General features: G+C 47.7%; 1 protein-coding gene across 2 annotated transcripts; it reads right to left on the bottom strand.

The window, feature by feature from the left end:
• Window positions 1-10,574: 10,574 nt before the first annotated feature.
• On the bottom strand, window positions 10,575-15,136 carry LOC123113404 (pentatricopeptide repeat-containing protein At1g77360, mitochondrial). Of its 2 annotated transcripts, XR_006456014.1 has the most exons (3): window positions 13,274-15,136; window positions 11,435-12,890; window positions 10,577-11,197 (listed from the first exon to the last, which is right to left on the bottom strand). XR_006456014.1 is itself a non-coding variant. In XM_044534628.1 (2 exons), the coding sequence occupies exon 1, from the start codon at window positions 14,944-14,946 to the stop codon at window positions 13,294-13,296; it is 1,653 nt and encodes a 550-aa protein (XP_044390563.1). In that variant the 5' UTR covers window positions 14,947-15,136; the 3' UTR covers window positions 10,575-12,890; window positions 13,274-13,293. The 2 variants fall into 2 exon arrangements, 1 of the variants encoding a protein (XP_044390563.1); XM_044534628.1 differs by having other exon boundaries at window positions 10,575-12,890.
• Window positions 15,137-22,592: the final 7,456 nt, after the last annotated feature.

Genomic DNA, 22,592 nt, shown 5'->3' with positions numbered 1-22,592 from the left:
TAGGGTTTGGGGAGGGGGCGCCCCACCTTGCTTGGGGGCAAGTTTCCCCCCCCCCCTTGGCCGCCACCCTAGATGGGTTTGGGGCTGCCGCACCCCTTGGGGTGGGAACTCTAGCGGGGGCGCAGCCCCCTCCCTCTCCCCTATATATAGTTGAGGTCTTTGGGGCTGCCAACATAAGAGTTTCCACCTCTCCCTGGCGCAGCCCTACCTCTCTTTCTCCTCGTCTCTCGCGGTGCTTGGCGAAGCCCTGCTGGAATACCACGCTCCTCCATCACCACCACGCCGTTGTGTTGCTGCTGTATAGAGTCTTCCTCAACCTCTCCCTCTCTCCTTGCTGGATCAAGGCATGGGAGACGTCACCGGGCTGTACGTGTGTTGAACGCTGAGGTGCCGTCCGTTCGGCACTAGGATCTCCGGTGATTTGGATCACGATGAGTACGACTCCTTCAACCCCGTTCTCTTGAACGCTTCCGCTTAGCGATCTACAAGGGTATGTAGATGCACTCCCCTCTATCTCGTTGCTAGTCTCTCCATAGATAGATCTTGGTGACTCATAGGAAATTTTTGAATTTCTGCTACGTTCCCCAACAGTGGCATCATGAGCTAGGTCTATTGCATAGATTCTTTGCACGAGTAGAACACAAAGTAGTTGTGGGCGTTGATTTTGTTCAATATGCTTACCGTTACTAGTCCAATCTTGTTTCGATGGTATTGTGGGATGAAGCGGCCCAGACCGACCTTACACGTACACTTACGTGAGACAGGTTCCACCGACTGACATGCACTTGTTGCATAAGGTGGCTCGCGGGTGCCAGTCTCTCCCACTTTAGTCGGATTGGATTCGATGAAAAGGGTCCTTATGAAGGGTAAATAGCAATTGGCATATCACGTTGTGGCTTTTACGTAGGTAAGAAACGTTCTTGCTAGATACCCATAGCAGCCACGTAAAACATGCAAATAACAATTAGAGGACGTCTAACTTGTTTTTGCATGGTATGCTATGTGATGTGATATGGCCAAGAAGAATGTGATGAATGATATGTGATGTATGAGATTGATCATGTTCTTGTAATAGGAATCACGACTTGCATGTCGATGAGTATGACAACCGGCAGGAGCTATAGGAGTTGTCTTAATTTATTGTATGACCTGCGTGTCATTGAACAACGCCATGTAATTACTTTACTTTATTGCTAACCGTTAGCCATAGTAGTAGAAGTTATAGTTGGCGAGACAACTTCATGAAGACACGATGATGGAGATCATGATGATGGAGATCATGGTGTCATGCCAGTGACGATGATGATCATGGAGCCCCGAAGATGGAGATCAAAAGGAGCAATATGATATTGGCCATATCATGTCACTATTTGATTGCATGTGATGTTTATCATGTTTATGCATCTTATTTGCTAAGAACGACGGTAGTAAATAAGATGATCACTCATAATAATTTCAAGAAAGTGTTCCCCCTAACTATGCACCGTTGTGAAAGTTCGTCATTTCGAAGCACCACGTGATGATCGGGTGTGATAGATTCTAACGTTCACATACAATGGGTGTAAGCCAGATTTACACACGCGAAACACTTAGGTTAACTTGACGAGCCTAGCATGTATAGACATGGCCTCGGAACACAAGAGACCGAAAGGTCGAGCATGAGTCGTATGGTGGATACGATCAACATGAAGATGTTCACCGATGATGACTAGTCCGTCTCACGTGATGATCGGACACGGCCTAGTTGATTCAGATCATGTAATCACTTAGATGACTAGAGGGATGTCTATCTGAGTGGGAGTTCATTAGATGAACTTAATTATCTTGAACATAGTCAAAAGCCCTTTGCAAATTATGTCATAGCTCGCGCTTTAGTTCTACTGTTTTAGATATGTTCCTAGAGAAAATAAAGTTGAAAGTTGACAGTAGCAATTATGCAGACAGTAGAAGGCTTATGTCCTTAATGCACCGCTCGGTGTGCTGGACCTCGAACGTGGTCTGTGGATGTTGCGAACATCTAACACACACGTTTTGATGACTACGTGATAGTTCAGTAATGTTAAACGGTTTAGAATTGAGGCACCAAAGACGTTTTTGAAACGTCGCGGAACATATGAGATGTTCTGAGGGCTGAAATTGGGATTTCAGGCTCGTGCCCACGTCAAGAGGTATGAGACCTCCGACGAGTTTTCTAGCCTACAAACTAAGGGAGAAGATCTCAATCGTTGAGCTTATACTCAGATTGTCTGGGTAAAAACAATCACTTGAATCGAGTGGGAGTTAATCTTCCAGATGAGATAGTGATGTTTCTCCAAAGACATTGCCACCAAGCTACTAGAGCTTCATGATGAACTATAACATAACAGGGATAGATATGATGATCCTTGAGCTATTCGCAATGTTCGACATCGTGAATGTAGAAATCAAGAAGGAGCATCAATTATTGATGGTTAGTGAAACCACTAGTTTCAAGAAGGGCAAGGGTAAGAAGGGGTACTTCATGAAACGGCAAATCAGTTGCTGCTCCAGTGAAGAAACCCAGGGTTAAACCCAAACCCGAGACTAAGTGCTTCTGTAATGAGGGAATGGACACTGAAGCAGAACTACCCTAGATACTTGGTAGATGAGAAGGCTGGCAAGGTCGATAGAAGTATATTGGATATACATTATGTTAATGTGTACTTTACTAGTACTCCTAGTAGCACCAGGGTATTAGATACCGGTTCGGTTGCTAAGTGTTAGTAACTCAAAAAATAAAAGAGCTACGAAATAAACGGAGACTAGCTAAAGGTGAGATAACGATGTGTGTTGGAAGTGTTTCCAAGGTTGATGTGATCAAACATCGCACGCTCCCTCTACCATCAAGATTAGTATTAAACCTGAATAATTGTCATTTGGTGTTTGCGTTGAGCATAGACATGATTGGATTATGTCTATCGCAATACGATTATTCATTTAAGGAGAATAATGGTTACTCTATTTATTTGAATAATACCTTCAATGGTCTTGCACCTAAAGGAATGGTTTATTGAATCTCGATCGTAGTGATACACATTTTCATGCCAAACGATATAAGATATAAGATACTACCACCTACTTGTGGCATTGCCATGTAAGTCATATTGGTATAAGACGCATGAAGAAGCTCCATGTTGATGGATCTTTGGGCTCACTCGTTTTTTGAAAAAGTTTGAGACATGCGAACCATGTCTATTGGTGTATATGCATGAAGAAACTCCATGCAAATGGAACATTTGGACTCACTTGATTTTGAATCACTCGAGACATGCAAATCATACCACATGGGCAAGATGACTGAAAGCCTCATTTTCAGTAAAACGGAACAAGAAAGCAACTTGTTGGAAGTAATACATTTTGATGTGTGCGGTCCAATGGGTGCTGAGGCACACAGTTGATATCGTTATGTTCTTACTTCACGGATGATTTAAGTAGATACTGTATATTTACTTGATGAAACACAAGTCTGAATTGTTGAATGGTTCAAGTAATTTCAGAGTGAAGTTAAAGATCATCGTGACAAGAGGATAAAATGTCTATGATATAATCATAGAGATGAGTATCTGAGTTACGAGCTTTGGCACGCAATTAAGACATTGTGGAAATTGTTTCACAATTAATACCGCCTAGAACACCATAGTGTGATGGTGTGTCCGAACATCATAGTTGCACCCTATTGGATATGGTGCGTACCATGATGTCTCTTATTGAATTACCACTATCGTTCATGGGTTAGGCATTAGAGACAACCGCACTCACTTTAATAGGGCCAAACTTGCTGCGGCCCCCGTTATCAGAGTCCATGGGGGCCTTCCCCCCCATGTGCCCGGCGATTGAGATCTCGCCTAGGGGCGTCTCCAGAACTGTCTCCCCCTGGTCCGGCATCCTCTGGGACAACACTTCAGTGTCATCCGCGGGCCTGGGGGAGGAGGCCGTCGGGAGTGACTCGATGTTCATCGCCGACGGATCCAGGGACTCCTCCGAAGAGGATACCTTGATGTGGGATTTGACCGGACTGCATATGCATGTTCGGCATTGTAAGGAGCAATAAAGCAAAACACACCGAAAGTATTATAGTGTCCGGATATTACGACTTAGCCAGGGGCTTGTCCCTGGGCAACCACTCCTCGTCACTGTAGGTGGCCGTGGTGGAGTGGTCCGGGAGGGAGGTCTTTCCCTTCTTGGACGTTCCGCCCTCCCCCTGTGGGGCGGCCTTTCTCTTCTTCTCCCCCCGGTTGGGGAGGGAGGGATTTCCTCTTCCTCCTCCTCGTCTTCGTGGGAGGAGTGCGCCTCGGTGTCTTCAAACATCGAGTCCGATACAACCTTGTGTCGGAGACCTTTTCTGGTCCCCGCGGCCATCTTCTTCGCCTTCTTCTCCGGCACCTCATAGGGCGTCGGAAACAACATCCTCGTTAGAAGCTCCGATTCCGGATCTTCAGGTAACGGAGCTGGGTAGTCAATCCGCTCCGCTATCGCTACCCAGTCCTGCAAAAACGGCATGGAGGCTTAGGCTCCTCCCGCAGATGTGCCGATAAAAAGCGCGTCTTGCGAAACATAAAAACTTACCGGATTGGCAGGGAGCTTTGTGATGAGTCCGCGATCTTCGGTTATGGGCGATGGTACCTCGGTGGCCTTGAACAGCACCTTCCAGACGTCTTCGTGCGTCGTGTCGATGAGCTCTCGCAGCGTCTGATGTTCGGCCGGGTCGAACTCCCACAAATTGCAAACCCGTCTCTGGCACGGAAGGATCCGACGGAGGAGCATAACCTGTACTACGTTGACGAGCTTGATTTTCTTGCTTATCATATTCCGGAAGCAGGTCTGAAGTCCGTTCAGCTCTACCGCGGAGCCCCAGGCTAAGCCCTTCTCTTTCCAGGAGGTGAGCCGCATGGGGCCGCCGGATCGGAATTCGGGGGCCGCTGCCCAGTTTGTGTTGTGCGGCTCGGTGATGTAGAACCACCCTGACTGCCACCCCTTTACGGTCTCCACAAAAGAGCCCTCAGGCCAGGTGACATTGGGAATCTTGCCCACCATGGTGCCCCCGCACTCCGCTTGCTGGCCGCCCACCACCTTTGGATTCACGTTGAAGGTCTTCAGCCATAGGCCGAAGTGGGGCGTGATGCGGAGGAAGGCCTCGCAAACGACGATGAACGCCGAGATGTTGAGGATGAAGTTGGGGGCCAGATCATGAAAGTCCAGCCCGTAGTAAAGCATGAGACCGCGGACAAATGGGTGGAGGGGAAATCCCAGTCCGCGGACGAAGTGAGAGAGGAACACTACCCTCTCCTGGGGTTTTAGGGTGGGGATGATCTGCCCTTCGGCCGGAAGCCGGTGCGTGATGTTTGCAGACAAGTATCCGACCCCCCGAAGCTTCGTTATGTCCTCCGTGACGAAGGAGGCCATCCACTTGCCTCCCGCTCCGGACATGCTTGAATGACTTTGCGGAGAGGGTGAAAGCTTGGGCGCTGGAGCTCGAGCGAGAGAGAATGGATGAGCAGAGGAAGAAGAAGGCATGGGTGAAAAAGGGGAATCCTTATCTCTTTATAAAGGCGGTAGAAACTGTGCGCCTCCCCACTTACCCTATAAACTCGCTTATTCCCCAAGCGCCATGTTGATGGCGCGGTTGGGTTACCCACACCCGTATTGATGAGAATCCCGTGATAAGGGGACACGATCTCTGCTTCGACAAGACGTGCCAATAAAACCGCCTCGCAATACGTGCAGTAGCAGGTTGAGAAAAACGGTTCGAATACTGATCGGGCCGCGGCGTGATGTCACGCTATGAAAAATTGTCAGCATAATTGATTGGTGAAACATTGTTCTCTCTATGGTGGTATGTGGAATTTGTTTTGCAGAGCCGGACACGATTCATGTGTTGAAAATCTACCTTGGAGTATTCGGAGAAGGAACCCGCCTTGGAATGCCAAAGACAATCTGTGCACCGAACACATCGTCATTGAAGCCTGGTTCAGGGGCTACTGAGGGAGTCCTGGATTAGGGGGTCCTCGGACAGCCGAACTATATACTTTGGCCGGACTGTTGGACTATGAAGATACAAGATTGAAGACTTCGTCCCGTGTCCGGGTGGGACTCTCCTTTGCGTGGAAGGCAAACTTGGCAATTCAGATATGTAGATTTCCTTCTCTGTAGTCGACTCTATGTAACCCTAACCCCCTTCGGTGTCTATATAAACCAGAGGGTTTAGTCCGTAGGACAAGAAACAATCATAATCATAGGATAGCTTCTAGGGTTTAGCCTCTACGATCTCGTGGTAGATCAACTCTTGTAATACTCATATCATTAAGATCAATCAAGAAGGAAGTAGGGTATTACATCCATAGAGAGGGCCCGAACCTGGTAAACATTGTGTCCCCTGCCTCCTGTTACCATTAGCCTTAGACGCACAGTTCGGGACCCCCTACCCGAGATCCGCCGGTTTTGACACCGACAAGGGGCGGGCTCGGCGGTGGTTGATCTCTGGTGGCGGCAACAACGAGGGCGCTCTTCTCGCCGGATCATGGAAGGGGGGGGGGCGATGCAGCGTGACGGTGCAGAAGGATGGTGGGCGGCCCCACGGCGCGTTTCTACCCGCAGATTTGGCGGAATCACCGACGGCGGAGGGGCGGAAGCAAAGGCGGGGCGACGGCGGAAGGGGATGGGGAAAATGCGCGTGGGCTGAAATGTCCCTCTCGCCAGCTACTTCTCTGTGATGTAGGGCATTGCAGTCGCGACGGGGAAACCCGCGTATTCGCAGGTTGGGGCCGAGATTTTGCCGTGCCCCCTAAAAATTTTTGCGGCCCAGGGCGGAATGCGGGGTCTGATCGGGCAGGTTTTTAGGCCCCGACCCGCATTTTGGCGGTTATTCTCTGGGTCGGGGCGGGATGCGGGGTCTGCTAGAGTTGCTCTTACATTGCCAATCGAGCCTGGCTCTAGTGAGCCGGATTGAGGAGATGCAGGCAAAAAAAACCCAGATGCACATAGTTTGGTTGCCTACATGTACCTAGTTGCATTAGACAATTATTTTTGACCCAGCATTTGGTTGCCCGCATTGCATTAGGCGCACATATGCCATGGTGTTTGGTTGCAACCTGCATAAGATGTTGTCACCACTTTTGACTAGTGGTGTCCTTACCACACACAATCTGAACATAGTGCCAACTAGTTGAACAAATGACAGTTCATCCTAACTACTATCAAATGACAGTTCAAATTAATAAGAGCCATTAGCTAAATAGGGGATAGTTCATCGGTGTTGCTGGTACCAGATCTTCCTCTTCCTCTTCCTCTTCTGTGCTGCTGCTGCTGCTTCTTCTTCTTCCTCCTCTTCTTCAAATCATGCACTAACCTCTGTGAAGCCACATTGCCTCTACCCACTCCAACCTTTTGTTCTTCCAAGCGTCATTGTCAAATGCCTCCACACTATGGCCGGAGCTAACAACATCGTCAGGCTCGACCTCTTCCTGCTCAGGCACATGTTCATCAAAGCCCCACTAGAGGATCCAATTATGCGGAATGCTACAAGCAAGAACAAGCTTAACCTGAATGGGGGTATGGGCGGAATGGCTTCTGATCCAGGATCTTAAACCTATTCTTCAGAGCTTCAAATGCCCTCTCAACAGTTACTCTAAGGTTGGAGTGTAATATACAGCTCCTGTGCAGTCCTAGGATAGTTCCTACCAGAGAACTCGTTGAGATGGTACCTGGTTTTCCTGAAGGGTGGAAGAATACCCGGCGGACATGCATAGCCAGCATCTCCAAGGTAGAACTTGTCGACGGGGATGTTGATCCCATCAGGTCGACATGTTGTCGCTGAGAATGTTAGCATCATGCGCTGACCCCTCCCAGCCAGCCATCACATATGTGAACTTCAGATCAAAGTCAACAGCAGCAAGCACATTCTGGTTTGTGTAGTACTTCCTCCCCCTGTATGATGTAGATTGTGACCTAGGAACTCTGCCAGTGACATGAGTACCATCTATTGCCCCAATGCAATCCTGAAAATGGCATCACAAGCCTGTGTTAGTGCTCAACTTGAACAATACAAGCATATCAAGCCATGAAAAGTGTATATTGTCAATGCTCACCTTGAAGTATGGATACCATCTTAGGCTTCCGCGAATCTTGGGTGAAGTCTGGTCAGATGTTCTCCTGATCATCTCTCCTCTAAGCTCCCCAATAGCAAAAAGCACCTGCTTGAATTACCTAGAGATGGTCTCCATTGATCTCCTGAACGTGTTGTGAATGACCCTGAACCTCTGGTTATGGCCAACAACATGGAGAAACATGGCCACTTGCTCTTCCACACTGGTGTTGATGTTATCTTGTAGCAGCCCCCTGCTCCTGAAGGTCTCGACAAGCATGGCAAATGGTGCTCTTTTCATTCGAAGCATCCATAAAGCCTCAACGTCATTGCAGTTGTAGATGTAGTTTAGATTTTGGATCCTCTCCTGTTCCCGGATAAACAATGGACCATAGCGGATCAAGGGGCTTCCAGCACGACGAACAACTCTCTGGTGCATGAACATGACCCATGCCTGAATCACACTCATCAGTGTTGCTGCCTGAATTATCAGCCTCATCCGTGCGTCCATAACCTAGTACACATCGACGGTTCGTTCAGTGTTTATCCTACACTTAGCCTAACGGCCTAACCACCGACCTAACAAAGCGGGAGGGGGGCTGCTTACCGGCATCGGAGACAAGGACGGCTTAGGGGGAGCCATGGCACAGACAAGGTCGACCAGACGGTGGCCAACAGCAAGGGGAGCACCAGATCCGCCGCAAATGCCGCCGCCTCTTACGCCGCCGCCCCCTCTAGCTAGCGCAGATCTGAAACCGCAGCCGCAGCCGGTGGTGAGGCAGTAAGGAAGAAAGGGGGGTAGTGGCTATGGTGGGTGAGCGAGTGAAAGGGGGGTGAGGCTAGATTTGGCGCCGAGATGACGTGCCAGATTTCCATCTCCCGCCATCCCCCTCGCCCTTGCCTCGCACGCGCCCGTGCGACCTCGCGCTGCACTTAGCCTGGCTCGCGAGAAACTGCCGATCCGAATGTTTCCAGCAAGCCGGGCTGTGAGCTGCTTTGAGAAGCGTGCGGTGCATGCCCAACAGTGAAACCAGACAATCAAACAGGCCTATTCCTTAACACGCGGGTTTGATTGGGCTCAATGCGGGCAACCAAACACGCCACTCTGTCTGGCCACGACGCTGTAACCAAGCTGAGATCTTGCCGTTCTGCATTCCCGCTGTATCATCGTCGCGTGCATTGATTGATGGGAAATCCATTATACGCAGTGATTGATGGGAAATCCATTTCCTTGTCTTCGCTAGGCGTGTACCGTGAGGGCATTTAGCACACGCACCACCTGCTGCACCTGCAGCGTGCAGACGGTAGTGATTGGTGATGCTACGGCGCCGCTGCATGTGAGCGCCTTTCCGCACCTCGTTTATTTCCATGCGTGTCCGCCCGTCGCAGGAGGGCCCGACGGCACGGTGGATTGGATGGATCCTTAGCTAGATATTTGCCGGTGGAGATCTTTTTTCCTTGCCCCAAACGCGTGAGCCCTGCCCCGATCGAGTAATGATACGCTATGGTGGTTTCTCGGTGCTACGCGCATTCGCGGCGGTCAGCGTGGACGGCGGCGAGCCGAGAATGGCGTGAGACATCAATGCTTGCGGTTGGGTTGCGGCCGAGAGCCCAGGATGGAATGGAATGCTTGTGCTTCTCTTCCCTCCCCGAGACTTGAACGGCCGGTGCCGTCTTGTGAGCCGGACTAGCCGTTGGAGTGGCACTACTGAGCAGCTCCTCCCAACGCCCCTGCTGCCTCGAGGTGCGTGTTTGTTGTGAGCGGTGCGGCGAGCAGACCGACGTACTACTACTTTACTGCTCGGGACGGGGGCATGTCGTGGTGGGGCGGCGGCAAGAGCAGCCCAGCACAGCACAGGGGATGATGGTACCACGGAAAACCCGTACTCCCGTCTCGTCTCGTCTCGTCTCCTATCACGGCGCGGAATTTAATACGTTCGCCGTTGCCGTTGCCGTTGCGTCCTCCCCGTCCGTCCGCGATCCGCATCGGGCCATCGTCGTCCCGTACCGGGGCCACCCGTCGGTACTCCTCTTTGTCTTCCCACCTCCTGAGAATGTTCAGTCTATATACGCCTACAATATGAGTTGTTCAAATATACTTGCAGTCCAGGATAATCCTTGTTTCCATTTTGCAAACCACGACTATTTTTTTAGACACCAAGTTGTAGGAGCTTGTCAGACGAAGCATAGTACTATCCTTCACGCATGTAAAGTTCCAATGCAATGATCCCTTGCCCGAAGACAGAAGTTCAGTACACTGTAAATAAAAATAATGTTTTTTTATTAATCTTAAGCAGTACTTTGAATACAAACCGAAACTTGCTGAACTTCAAGCGTCTCTTCCGGAAATTGTAAACAAAAACGGTAGTATCATATTCTTCAGTTCAGCAATGTAAACTTAAAGATGGCATACCGGAGATTCAGTACATAAAGTATACACAAACTTCCAAGTCAAACAAACACAAACACGTTGCATGAACTGGAGAAAATAGGTCCCACTATTTTATAAGTAGCAAAAGAGGAGGATACAAGATGAGTGCTTTGAAGCTGAACTTGTTCAGAACCCGACTAGTAATTGAACTACATGTGTAAGCTATTAATCTCTCGGGATGAACACTGATGCATTCAAGCACATTGAGAAGGATGATAGACAGTTTCATGCTCACAACAGAAGACACACTCAAGAGGCTTAATTATGTGTCTTTTCCTCAAGTTATCCCTAGTCATCAGCTTGTTATGAGAGAACAACCAGAGGAAGAAATGGATTTTTGGAGGGACCTTGAGTTTCCAGACTGCAGGTATATGAACTGGCTGTACCCCCCAAGTTGATAACATGGTACAGGGAGCTAGTGGAATAATTACCATTACTCTCCAACTGCCATACCAAAGAGTCTGTGCCATCAGAGTATGTAACACTGCTAGCAATCTCCTTCAGCTGGCACCACAGCTCCATGAGCCAATCATCAAAGTTCCTCCTAAATGTTAGCTTCAGTTGTGATCCATCCCACATATCAGCAATAGTTTTACACCTCCCTGTTTGTCTAAAAAAAGGCAGCCATACAACAATATGCCGGCGAATGCACAACCCAATATCAACCTCTGCAAAAAAAAAACAGAAATGTATAAAAGTGAAAAATTACTGTCTCTCTACATCCTTCAATTATTTTACGTTTTCTCCAAGAATTTAGTATGATTTTTTTTCTCGCGAGGTTTTGGTGTCCCTTTGATCAGTCATATAGAGCAAAAAATAGTATTATCCATTGGTTCTAAACAACCTTTGGAATAAAAAAAAGTAGTAACTGCAAAGTGAAAGCGAATAATCGGTGAAGTAGGTACCTAGATGCAACACCTGCGTGTCGATAGTGTCAAGCCACCATGGACGTTTCATCAGCTCCTACAGAACAGCAACCTACAAAGGATCTGCACCTAAGGAAAAGGTTAAACCAAATGGAAGCACACGGTAAATAGCCGTGAAAGTGAACAAACCATGATGAAAGTGACCTTTCAATCGTGTCATCAAGTGCTTTCATTCAGTCGAAGATGTTTTTCTATTTTTCTAGAACAACGCATGAGAGATGCATGTCATTTCGTTAAGAGAGAAAAAACAGTACAGAGGAGAGGCCAAAGAGACTACTCATAAAAACACACCCAGCACACACACAACAGGACTACAAACACGCCACAATATGAACTTTAAACGACCACGACCAGGCCACCTCCCCAATAATAAGAGTCCAGGGAGAGCGACCAAATGAGGAGCTTATGAAGCAGAGATTCCATCCAGACACCATAAACCACTCTCATCCACTGTTTGCAAAACCACCTGAACACTTGGGTTTGCCCCTTGAAACACAATCATTTCGGTGCTTCCGAAGCTCCCAAGGTATTAAAATGATCAGGGAGTTGATGCCTTCTCTCAGCACATTTGGAACCCTACTGATAATATTGCTCCACCAAGCAGAGAACCGAGCAACAGTAGGTTGAGGGACCATAGCAATCAGGCCCAACCTTTGGAAAATTAGTGTCCAGACCTGCCGAGCAAACACACATGAGATGATGGTGTGCTGGATTGTTTCCTCAGCCTGATCACAGAGGGGACAAGCAACTGGATGGGGATGGCCGCGCTTCGCAAGTCGGTCAGCTGTCCAACACCGGCTGTTTACAACTAACGAAATGAAAATTTGCAGTGCAGGGGAGCCCAGCTTTTCCAGATTTGTTTCCAAGGTGCGAACTTGATGGTTCCAATGAAGAAAGTGTGATATGCATATGTACTGATGTAGGAACCTGACCGAGTGAAACGCCACCACTGCTGATCAGGAACTTTCTGATGTAAGACCAGATTATCAACCATGTCCCGAATCTGAAGATAGTCAATAATTCACTTGTGCCGTTAGGGCTCCTCTGATGTCAGTTACCCAGCCTTGGCTGTTCAGGGCTTGAGCAACAGTTCGATGTTTAACAACTCTTATGGAGATCAACTTGATCAAGTTAGGAGCCAACTCAGTGATTGTTCTGCCTTGCAATCACCGGTCAGACCAGAATTTTCTTGCCTCCCGTTGCCCATGATGGATTCCGCTGCTACCCCAAAAAGCGCTTGAGCACTGCGCGAAATTCAGCCCAGGGTCTTGAGGCATCTGATTTTTACAGCCATAGCCATCTGATGTGCAGAGCCCATCAAAGCTTCAAGATTTGGGTTTGCTTGCCACTGTTGGCTTTTTCTTGACCTTTCCAAGGAAACCTCTATGCCTCTTGTCAATGGCTTTATTTTCTTATAATTGGATTTTACCTTTACCTATGAATTATGACACAAGACAACAATAGTTTTTAGGCAGTCTGAAGAAGAGATTTCATCGTGCACCATATAAAACTGTATCCAGTTTGGTTGATAGCACAATGATGTGGTACTTACGAAGTAACTGTAGTTGGAAATTACAAATTGTATGAACCTAAACTATTATCGCACAATTGACTATCATTTGGATTATCCTGACAATTGAGACCGGAAGATGGAAAGTGTTTCTTCCAAACATAGATTAACACCATGGCCTTAATAAAAAGAGAACAATCATGCTCGACAAACAATAACAGAAATCCCACAAGCAATAGCAAAAGTAAACCTGAAATTATTATTTCAAATGAGCCATGGGTGGCAGCTGTAGGATTGAGCAGTAGTACCATTGGAACATAATGAATGGTCAATCAAACAAAGGTTCCTGTATCAGAATCTTCATTTTATCAACGAGAAATTCAAGCACATCCTTCCTTCCTTCCTTCAGAAGGAGCTGCCTCAGCTTGCCAAATGTTGAACCAGGGGGTCTAATGCCCTTCTCTATCATATCTTCAAGCAGAACACAAGCTTGGCTAACCTCACCCTTGTCACACAGCCCATTGATCAGCACAGAGAACGTGTGCATGCTCGGCAGAAACTGCTTCAACCTCATATATTTCCATACCTTCAGTGCCATCTCTAACCTGTCATTCTCACAGAACATCTTTATCATCATGGTGTATGTATCAGAATCTGGTTGGCAGCGCTTTATCATACGGCGGAAGACCCTGTATGCTTCTTCATCCTTTCCAAGGCTAATCATCTTGTTAAGGATGATGTTCCAGGTCCTTGAGTTTGGGGTGATTCCATGGCCTTCCATGTCATCCATGACTCTAAATGCATTGTCAAATTTTTTCACTTTGCAGAAGGCAGTGACAAGTGCATTATAAACCACAACATCTGGCACGATCCCGTCCTTCTGCATATCCAAAAATGTTGCAACAGCATCCTCGATCCTCATTTCAACGCCGTATGTATGCACGAGCACACTGTATATGAAGGTTGTTGGTTGGCAGCCCCTGGAGCTCATGTCCTGCACCACAAAGACAGCTTCCTCAACACGGCCTGTCTTGCAGAGGGAATCAACCATGATGCCATATGTGACTATGTCAGGCTGGCAGCCTGCATCAAGCATCTCACTGTAGACCTCTCGCATCTTTGGGAGATTAGGCGCTCTCCCCCAACCCTCAAGCAAGATGCTATAGGTCTTGGCATCAGGGCTGAACCGGCCATTCATCTGTTCAAAGATCTCCTGCGCCTTGCGCACATTCTTGGACTTGCACAGCGCACAGAGCAGGCTGTTGAAAGCGGCGAGGTTAGGCACAACGCCGTACTTCTCCATGACATTGAACGTGTAAACAGCTTCATCGACCTTCTGCGCCCGTGCGTACTTCCGCATTATGATGCCAAACGTCTCGACATTGACCACGCCCTGCCGGCGCATTATGGCAACGACGTCCCACATGAGCTGGTACTGGCGGATCTTGGCGAGGGACGCGACCACCGTGTGGAAGGAGCGGACGGTGTGGGCGCAGCCACCACGCCTCTGCTTGCGCGCCCACTCGAAGAAGCGATACGCGAGCATGCCAGCGTTGTCGAGGCGCTCCAGGACGCGCTCGGCGACATCCGGGGTGACTCGGAGGTCGCTGTGGTCGAGCTCGATCTCAAGCCCCGAGGCCTGCCGGCAGGAGATGATGAGCTTGCAGAGGCGTTTGGCGGGGTCGAAAGCCTCCACAGCGGCATCACTGCCACCTGCCCCGCTGCTAAGCATTCTAGCAAACACCTTGCGTGCCTCCAGACCAGTGAGACGGAAACTGGCCATTCTGCTATCGCCGCCTTCCACACGCTGACACCGCTGTGATGGAGCTCGAGCAGAACCCCCGTACTTCACTGCCTCACTGAGGTCTCGCTCTGTGGTGGACGGCGGCCGGCGGTCCGCCGCGGCAACTGGGCGGGGCGTCGCTCCTTCGCCGCGATCACCACACCGAAAGTATCGACCTCCAGCTGTAGCCGCACGCATCCGCCTCCACCGCTCTGTTCATCCCTCCCTCCACCTCAAGCCCTACCTCCTCGCTCACAACCGGAACCCTCTCAACCTTCTCGTCTAGCGGAGGCCGTCGGAATCAAACGTCGTCGATTGAGGGAGAGAAAATAGCCTGTGGAAGAGAGAAGCAGGAGGGCTTGAGCAGGCCGAGTGAACCTGTCTGTTGGGTGTGTATGCGTTCTCAGTCCACTCAAGCCCAAAAAAGATACAAACTGAAGTTTCCGGAAAAGAGGAAAGTATCCTTTCCCCCCTCAAATCCTTCATGATGGATCAAATCCCCCCTCAAGTCTAAAACCGGATTAATCACCCCCTCAAATCTGTAATACCGGATCAATCAGGCCCTGAGTGGTTTTGAGCAGGATTTTAGGTGGTTTTGGAGAAGAATCGCACGATTTCGAACTTGTCGGGTGGCGGCGAGCGAGCCCGTCGAGGACTTTGCTACCAGCTCATTCTCCACGTGTCCATCATGACGTACTGCAGCAGTAGCCACGCTATGCCCATTTGTGCCGCCATCTGCAGCCTGCGCGTCTCGGCGCACGCGGCCATGGTGGCCACTGTGCCAGTCGCCGTCGCGTGCCCGATCCCCATGAGCCGCAGCGGCGCGAACGCCACGGATGATGCGACGACCCTGTTATGATCGTGACGCAGGTGGCGACGAGCACCGTCTCGATGGACGTCGGCGGCGCTGCCCGTGATGTGGGAGTCCGTCTTCGTGCCCTGCTGCACGAACATGGTCTGCGCTTGCGTGTTGGTGAGGAAGTAGACGGCCGGTGTGAGCCATATCGGGGTCAACCGCAGCATAGTCGTCCGCCAGTGTGAGCCATATCATGCTCCTCCAATTGGATCGCCGTGCACAACCTCCATAGCCGGTTCAGGTTGCGTCTTCCAAGTCCTCGTCCGTGACAATGGTAGCCCTGTCCAAACAACTGGTGCACGAGCATGTGTGTTAATCTGAAGAAATCACTTGTGCTGGGAATCTAGTTGAACTGATTTTTTTAATAGGACCTGAATTGGTGGGTGTGCTGCAATCGCTTGTGGATTGGACTGAAGTATGTACACATGTTAAGACTGTCAGGTTACTTGAGAAGAATGTTGGGAATCCTATCCCGTGCTGTGCTGCCCAATGTGAGTTGCATAATCAGGAAATTAGACTGATTGATCATGTCTGCACTGCATATGTAACTGGTTCAGATTGCCTGGTCATCAAGCATGCATAAAACATGCGCCTGCAGGATCGGGCGACTCTGGCGCGAGGCGGCCGCCCTGATCAATGGCTTCGTGGAGGTCCTCTTCAACTCTGTCAGCGCGCAGGTTTTGCATATGGCTGTCTTCCTCCTCGGGGAGCTCGCCTCCTGAACATGTGCGTCGAGCCGAAGTCCGCGTCAGCGATCCTTCTGAGCCAGATTCCCCTAGAATAAGGGGTCGGTCGGGGGAGCACGTCGCCGGTGCCGAGATCCTAGAAAATTTCCACGTCGTCGGCGACGCCGACAAGTTAGAAATATTGCAGTTCCTATCAAAACCACCTAAAATCTTGTTCAAAACCGCTCGGGGCCTGATTGATCCGGTATTACAGATTTGAGGGGGTGATTAATCCGGTTTTAGACTTGAGGGGGGATTTGATCCATCATAAAGGATTTGAGGGGGGAAACGATACTTTCCTCTCCGGAAAATAATGTCCCTCCTCTCCCCTGTTTCCCTTTTTTTTCTCAAATAATAAGTGCCACACTTATAGCACGAAGCACTCCGCCCTGACGTTTTTACAACTAAAGTTGTCATTAGAAAAACCAAAAGATAAACTAAAATTTGTCATCCGAAAAAAAAGTTGTCATCCTCACGTCACTAAACTTGCCATCAAAACTGTTTGAAATTGTCATGTGTTTGTGACATACATGTGACACTTATCGGGAAGGAAAAATATTGCACTTATATTAAAATATCATCACAGTCATTACAACCAGATGGCACCAGCGTCAAATCCAATGTGAGTTACTGTGACTGAGGGTGGAGATCTCGACAGACAACACAAATTTTCCATTTTGATGCCGAGTTGACCATGCCAACAAATTAATGGACGAAAAGACCAGTGAACAACGGTTAAAAAGTACGGAGTAGAACCAACTAAAGACTTAATTTTATTTTCATGAAAGTTGCAGATAAGAATACCAGTTAAAAAATAATGTGTCCCTCGTCATTGCATGTGTTGCAAACATAGTAATATTCAAAAGTTGCATAAGACATTAAAAAAATATGCCGCTTGTGTGTGATTATCTAGCTACATTACAACTATTTTTGTATGATTTGACCAAGTAATTGGTGGGAGTATTGCTTATTCCTCCGCTAGCTCCCGGCATAACAATTTGCTTGACCTTCCCAATTATAAAGAAACACAATTAGATAGTTCAAAAACAATCGACCATTGGGAAAGACATAGCAAACTATATTCTGCATCTTACATCTTGTATTCAGAAGTATACTCTACATTTTGCCTGTAAGGTGGATTTTGTTTCTTAAAATATCTCACATCTACTACCTCCGTCCGGGTTTAAAGGTCCCACTAGCCACGAAGCGTCGTCCGTTTTTACAAGGCCTTGGCAGCCTTGGTAGTTGCACGCATAGTTTATGGCTGCTCTTTCACTGGTCGCATGCAAAGCAAAGTGAGAAAGTGCTGGGCCTAGCTGCATGCACACTCAAGTGCCTGCTTCTTCATTGGTTGCATGGAGGAGAGAGGAGGACTAATTGCTCTGTAGCCATCAATTTTATCAAGAGCTACACCATGCCTTGGTACGAGAGAATTGGCTCATAGGACTTTTAATCCCGGACGGAGGTAGTACATGTTTGCCTTAAAATAAAAAGGCCAGAGAGAAGATGGAGGCCATAGGGATCTTGAAGAGTAGAATAACATACTTATTTAATGAAGGTAGAAAGTGGTAAAAAATGTACTCCTCCTATTCTGAAACAAGGCATAAAGTTTGTATGAAACAGAAATCTGAGGTCAACCGCCGATGGCCAATCAGAGCAACTCAAGTTCTGCAGGGCAGTCATTGCACATATCACACAATGGCAGATCAAATAATGGCCCCAGATTCCAAAAGTCAAATCAAACCTAGTTTTTTCTTAAAAAAGAAAACGTAAAAGACTTGTGTCTCAATACATTGATAGAAGTAAGAGTTAGTGCAAGACATAAGAAGGGCAACACCCGGTGATTATAAGTTTATAACACCACACCTCTAGTCGCCAGACATTGTTGTCACCGGAAGCAAAGCCGCCAAACCCCTCGCACCCACCATCACCCATTGACTGGCATTTGCCTTAATGGTGTCAAGTAGGCGGGCTAAGTTGAGTTGAACGTTGTTGAATATGATCAAATTGCGATCCTTTCAAATGCTCCATGCCACCAACATTACAGCTAAGGATGTGCCCATCCGCGCGGAGGATTGGACAGAATCACAGCTCAACTGCCATCAATCCAAGAAGCCATCCCCCGCTACAAGGGGAGTGTCAATCCAGGAGGGCACTTCGTGCCGCACCGTGCGCAAAAAGGCACGTGGTGAGGAGGTGGGTGATCGTCTTGTTCTGACTGGTTGCATAACACGTAACTAGGTGCATATGCAAAAGGGCCTGCCATGCAAGTCGCTCGGCTTCCATCAACGATCACGGTAAGACAACCACATGAAGAAATTGACCCCGGGGTGGTAGGTCTCCATTTTAGCTTCTATGAGCAACTCTAATAGAATTGTCAAATCCTCTAAAACTTAAGGTACAATAATATCTATCACTCTGGTCACCCCTCCTGGATAAATTAATTACATAATGCTCTTGTCGTCACCCATATAGGTGAAGTGACATGAAATCAAACTAATTAAATGATGCTCTCCTCCTCACCCATATAGGTGAAGTGACATGAAATCGGCGTACACACATCACCACCAAATAATTACACCGTAACATAATATTGAAACATCAAATTATATGCAACTTCATATGGTTACCAACAAAAAGGGTTCCTCCCGAGTCCTAAAAATGTAATGGAATACTCACAAGAAATCACAATGAACATGGTCGATGGGAGTAATGGTCCGAATAACAATCTGAACATATAAAACTTTCCCCAATAGTTATTCTAGCATCAACTACTAAGCAACAATTATCATCATGAAGTGATTACAACAAAGGATCTATAGCAATTATTCATATATTTAAACGAAGATTGAGACGGGGTTAGTGTTGTAGATGAGGATGAAGATGATCTGTATGATCCCTTGAGTGTTTGATGACGATGGCTTTGAATCCCACCCGCCGGAGGATATGGATACTCGGCAGAATCAGGCCTTCGGAGAGAGAAGGATGCTCTCTATTCGACCCGACGGCGCAAAGTCGTGGAATATTCAGGTTAAGGGTTATAGGGGAGTATATGACAGGGGTTCCCTATGGGCCCCACACACTCTAGTGGAGAACCCCAACGCATGTGCTAGTGTGGGCCCCATAGGCATCCCCCAGGCATGGGCATGGACCCCTGGCTCTATCTCTTCATGCACATTGGCAATACAAAATTTCTGCAGTTTTTCTGGCTCCATGGGGAAAAAAATATTTTTCTTCATTTGACAATCTTTTGATCCTTTCTGATAGTTTTCTGACCCCCTCACTGTATTGGAAACTTGCAAAAAGAAAGAGAAAAAATTATAGAAGAATGATGCCATAATGTATAAAACATGATTATGAGCATTGTATACTAAGAAATATCGATGTAAAATGGACGGATAAGATGTCATTGAAGGAAATATGCCCTAGAGGCAATAATAAAGTTATTATTTATTTCCTTATATCATGATAAATGTTTATTATTCATGCTAGAATTGTATTAACCAGAAACATAATACATGTGTGAATACATAGACAAACATAGTGTCACTAGTATGCCTCTACTTGACTAGCTCGTTTATCAAAGATGGTTATGTTTCCTAGCCATGGACAAAAGAGTTGTCATTTGATTAACGGGATCACATCATTGGGAGAATGATGTGATTGACTTGACCCATTCCGTTAGCTTAGCACTTGATCGTTTAGTATGTTGCTATTGCTTTCTTCATGACTTATACATGTTCCTGTAACTATGAGATTATGCAACTCCCGTTTATCGGAGGAACACTTTGGGTGCTACCAAACGTCACAACGTAACTGGGTGATTATAAAGCAGTACTGCAGGTGTCTCGAAAGGTACATGTTGGGTTGGCGTATTTCGAGATTAGGTTTTGTCACTCCGATTGTCGGAGAGGTATCTCTGGGTCCTCTCGGTAGTGCACATCACTATAAGCCTTGCAAGCAATGTAGCTAATGAGTTAGTTACGAAATGATGTATTGCATAAAGAGTAAAGAGACTTGCCGGTAACGAGATTGAACTAGGTATTAGATACCGACGATCGAAACTCGGGCAAGTAACATACCGATGACAAAGGGAACAACGTATGTTGTTATGCGGTTTAACCGATAAAGATCTTCATAGAATATGTAGGAGCCAATATGAGCATCCAGGTTCCGCTATTGGTTATTGACCGAGAATAGTTCTAGGTCATGTCTACATAGTTCTCGAACCCGTAGGGTCCACACGCTTAACGTTATGATGACAATTTTATTATGAGTTTATATATTTTGATGTGCCGAAGGTTGTTCGGAGTCCCGGATGTGATCCAGTACATGACGAGGAGTCTCGAAATGGTTGAGACATAAAGATTGATATATTGGAAGCCTATATTTGGATATCGGAAATGTTCCGGGAGAAACCGGGATTTTTCTGAAGTACCGGGGGGTTACCGGAACCCCCCGGGGGTTATTGGGCCTAGATGGGCCATGAGGGAGAAGAGGAGGGCCGACCAGGGCAGGCCGCGCGCCCCCTCTCCCCCTAGTACGAATAGGACAAGGAGGGGGGGGCGGCGCCCCCCTTTCCTCTTTCCCCTCCCCCCTTTCCTTCTCCACCAAGGCAAGAGGGGTGGGAGTAGGACTCCTCCAGGCGCACCCCTTGGGGGCCGGCTGCACCTCCCCCTCCCTCCTTTATATACGGGGGCAGGAGGGCACCCTAGAACACACAAGTTCCTTAGCCGTGTGCGGTGCCCCCCTCCACCATATTCCACCTCGGTCATATCGTCGCGGAGTTTAGGCGAAGCCCTGCGCCGGTAGAACATCATCATCGTCACCACGCCATCGTGCTGACGAAACTCATCCCCGACACTTTGCTGGATCGGAGTCCGGGGATCGTCATCGAGCTGAGCGTGTGCTGAACTCGGAGGTGCCGTACGTTCGGTACTTGGATCGGTCGGATCGTGAAGACGTACGACTACATCAACCGCGTTGTCATAACGCTTTCGCTTACGGTCTATGAGGGTACGTAGACATTACTCTTCCCTCTTGTTGCTATGCATCACCATGATCTTGCGTGTGCGTAGGATTTTTTTTGAAATTACTACGTTCCCCAACAGTGGTATCAGAGCCAGGTTTTATGCGTAGATGTTACATGCACGAGTAGAACACAAGTGAGTTGTGGGCGATACAAGTCATACTGCTTATCAACATGTCATACTTTGGTTCGGCGGTATTGTTGGATGAAGCGGCCCGGACCGACATTACGCGTACGCTTACGCGAGACTGGTTCTAGCGACGTGCTTTGCACAAAGGTGGCTGGCGGGTGTCTGTTTCTCCAACTTTAGTTGAATCAAGTGTGGCTACGCCCGGTCCTTGCGAAGGTTAAAACAACACTAACTTAACAAACTATCGTTGTGGTTTTGATGCGTAGGTAAGAACGGTTCTTGCTTAGCCCGTAGCAGCCACGTAAAATTTGCAACAACAAAGTAGAGGACGTCTAACTTGTTTTTGCAGGGCATGTTGTGATGTGATATGGTCAAGACGTGATGCTATATTTTATTGTATGAGATGATCATGTTTTATAACCGAAGTTATCGACAACTGGCAGGAGCCATATGGTTGTCGCTTTATTGTATGAAATGCAAACGCCCTGTAATGCTTTACTTTATCACTACGCGGTAGCGATAGTCGTAGAAGCAATAGATGGCGTAACGACAACGATGCTACGATGGAGATCAAGGTGTCGCGCCGGTGACGATGGTGATCATGACGGTGCTTCGGAGATGGAGATCACAAGCACAAGATGATGATGGCCATATCATACCACTTATATTGATTGCATGTGATGTTTATCCTTTATGCATCTTATCTTGCTTTGATTGACGGTAGCATTTTAAGATGATCTCTCACTAAAAATTATCAAGAAGTGTTCTCCCTGAGTATGCACCGTTGTGGAAGTTCTTCGTGCTGAGACACCATGTGATGATCGGGTGTGATAGGCTCTACGTTCAAATACAACGGGTGCAAAACAGTTGCACACACGGAATACTCAGGTTAAACTTGACGAGCCTAGCATATAACAGATATGGCCTCGAAACACGGAGACCGAAAGGTCAAACGTGAATCATATAGTAGATATGATCAACATAGTGATGTTCACCATTGAAACTACTCCATCTCACGTGATGATCGGACATGGTTTAGTTGATTTGGATCATGTGATCACTTAGATGACTAGAGAGATGTCTGTCTAAGTGGGAGTTCTTAAG

The sequence above is a fragment of the Triticum aestivum genome, chromosome 5B, assembly GCF_018294505.1.
Source record: "Triticum aestivum cultivar Chinese Spring chromosome 5B, IWGSC CS RefSeq v2.1, whole genome shotgun sequence".
NCBI classification, from domain to species: Eukaryota; Viridiplantae; Streptophyta; class Magnoliopsida; order Poales; family Poaceae; genus Triticum; species Triticum aestivum.
The sequence above is the reverse complement of the archived record's forward strand: the minus strand, read 5'-3'. Positions and strand labels throughout refer to the sequence as shown.

Coding starts and splice junctions, on each gene's coding strand:
- LOC123113404 (XM_044534628.1), bottom strand. CDS start 14,946: ATGCGTGCGGCTACAGCTGGAGGTCGATACTTTCGGTGTGGTGATCGC.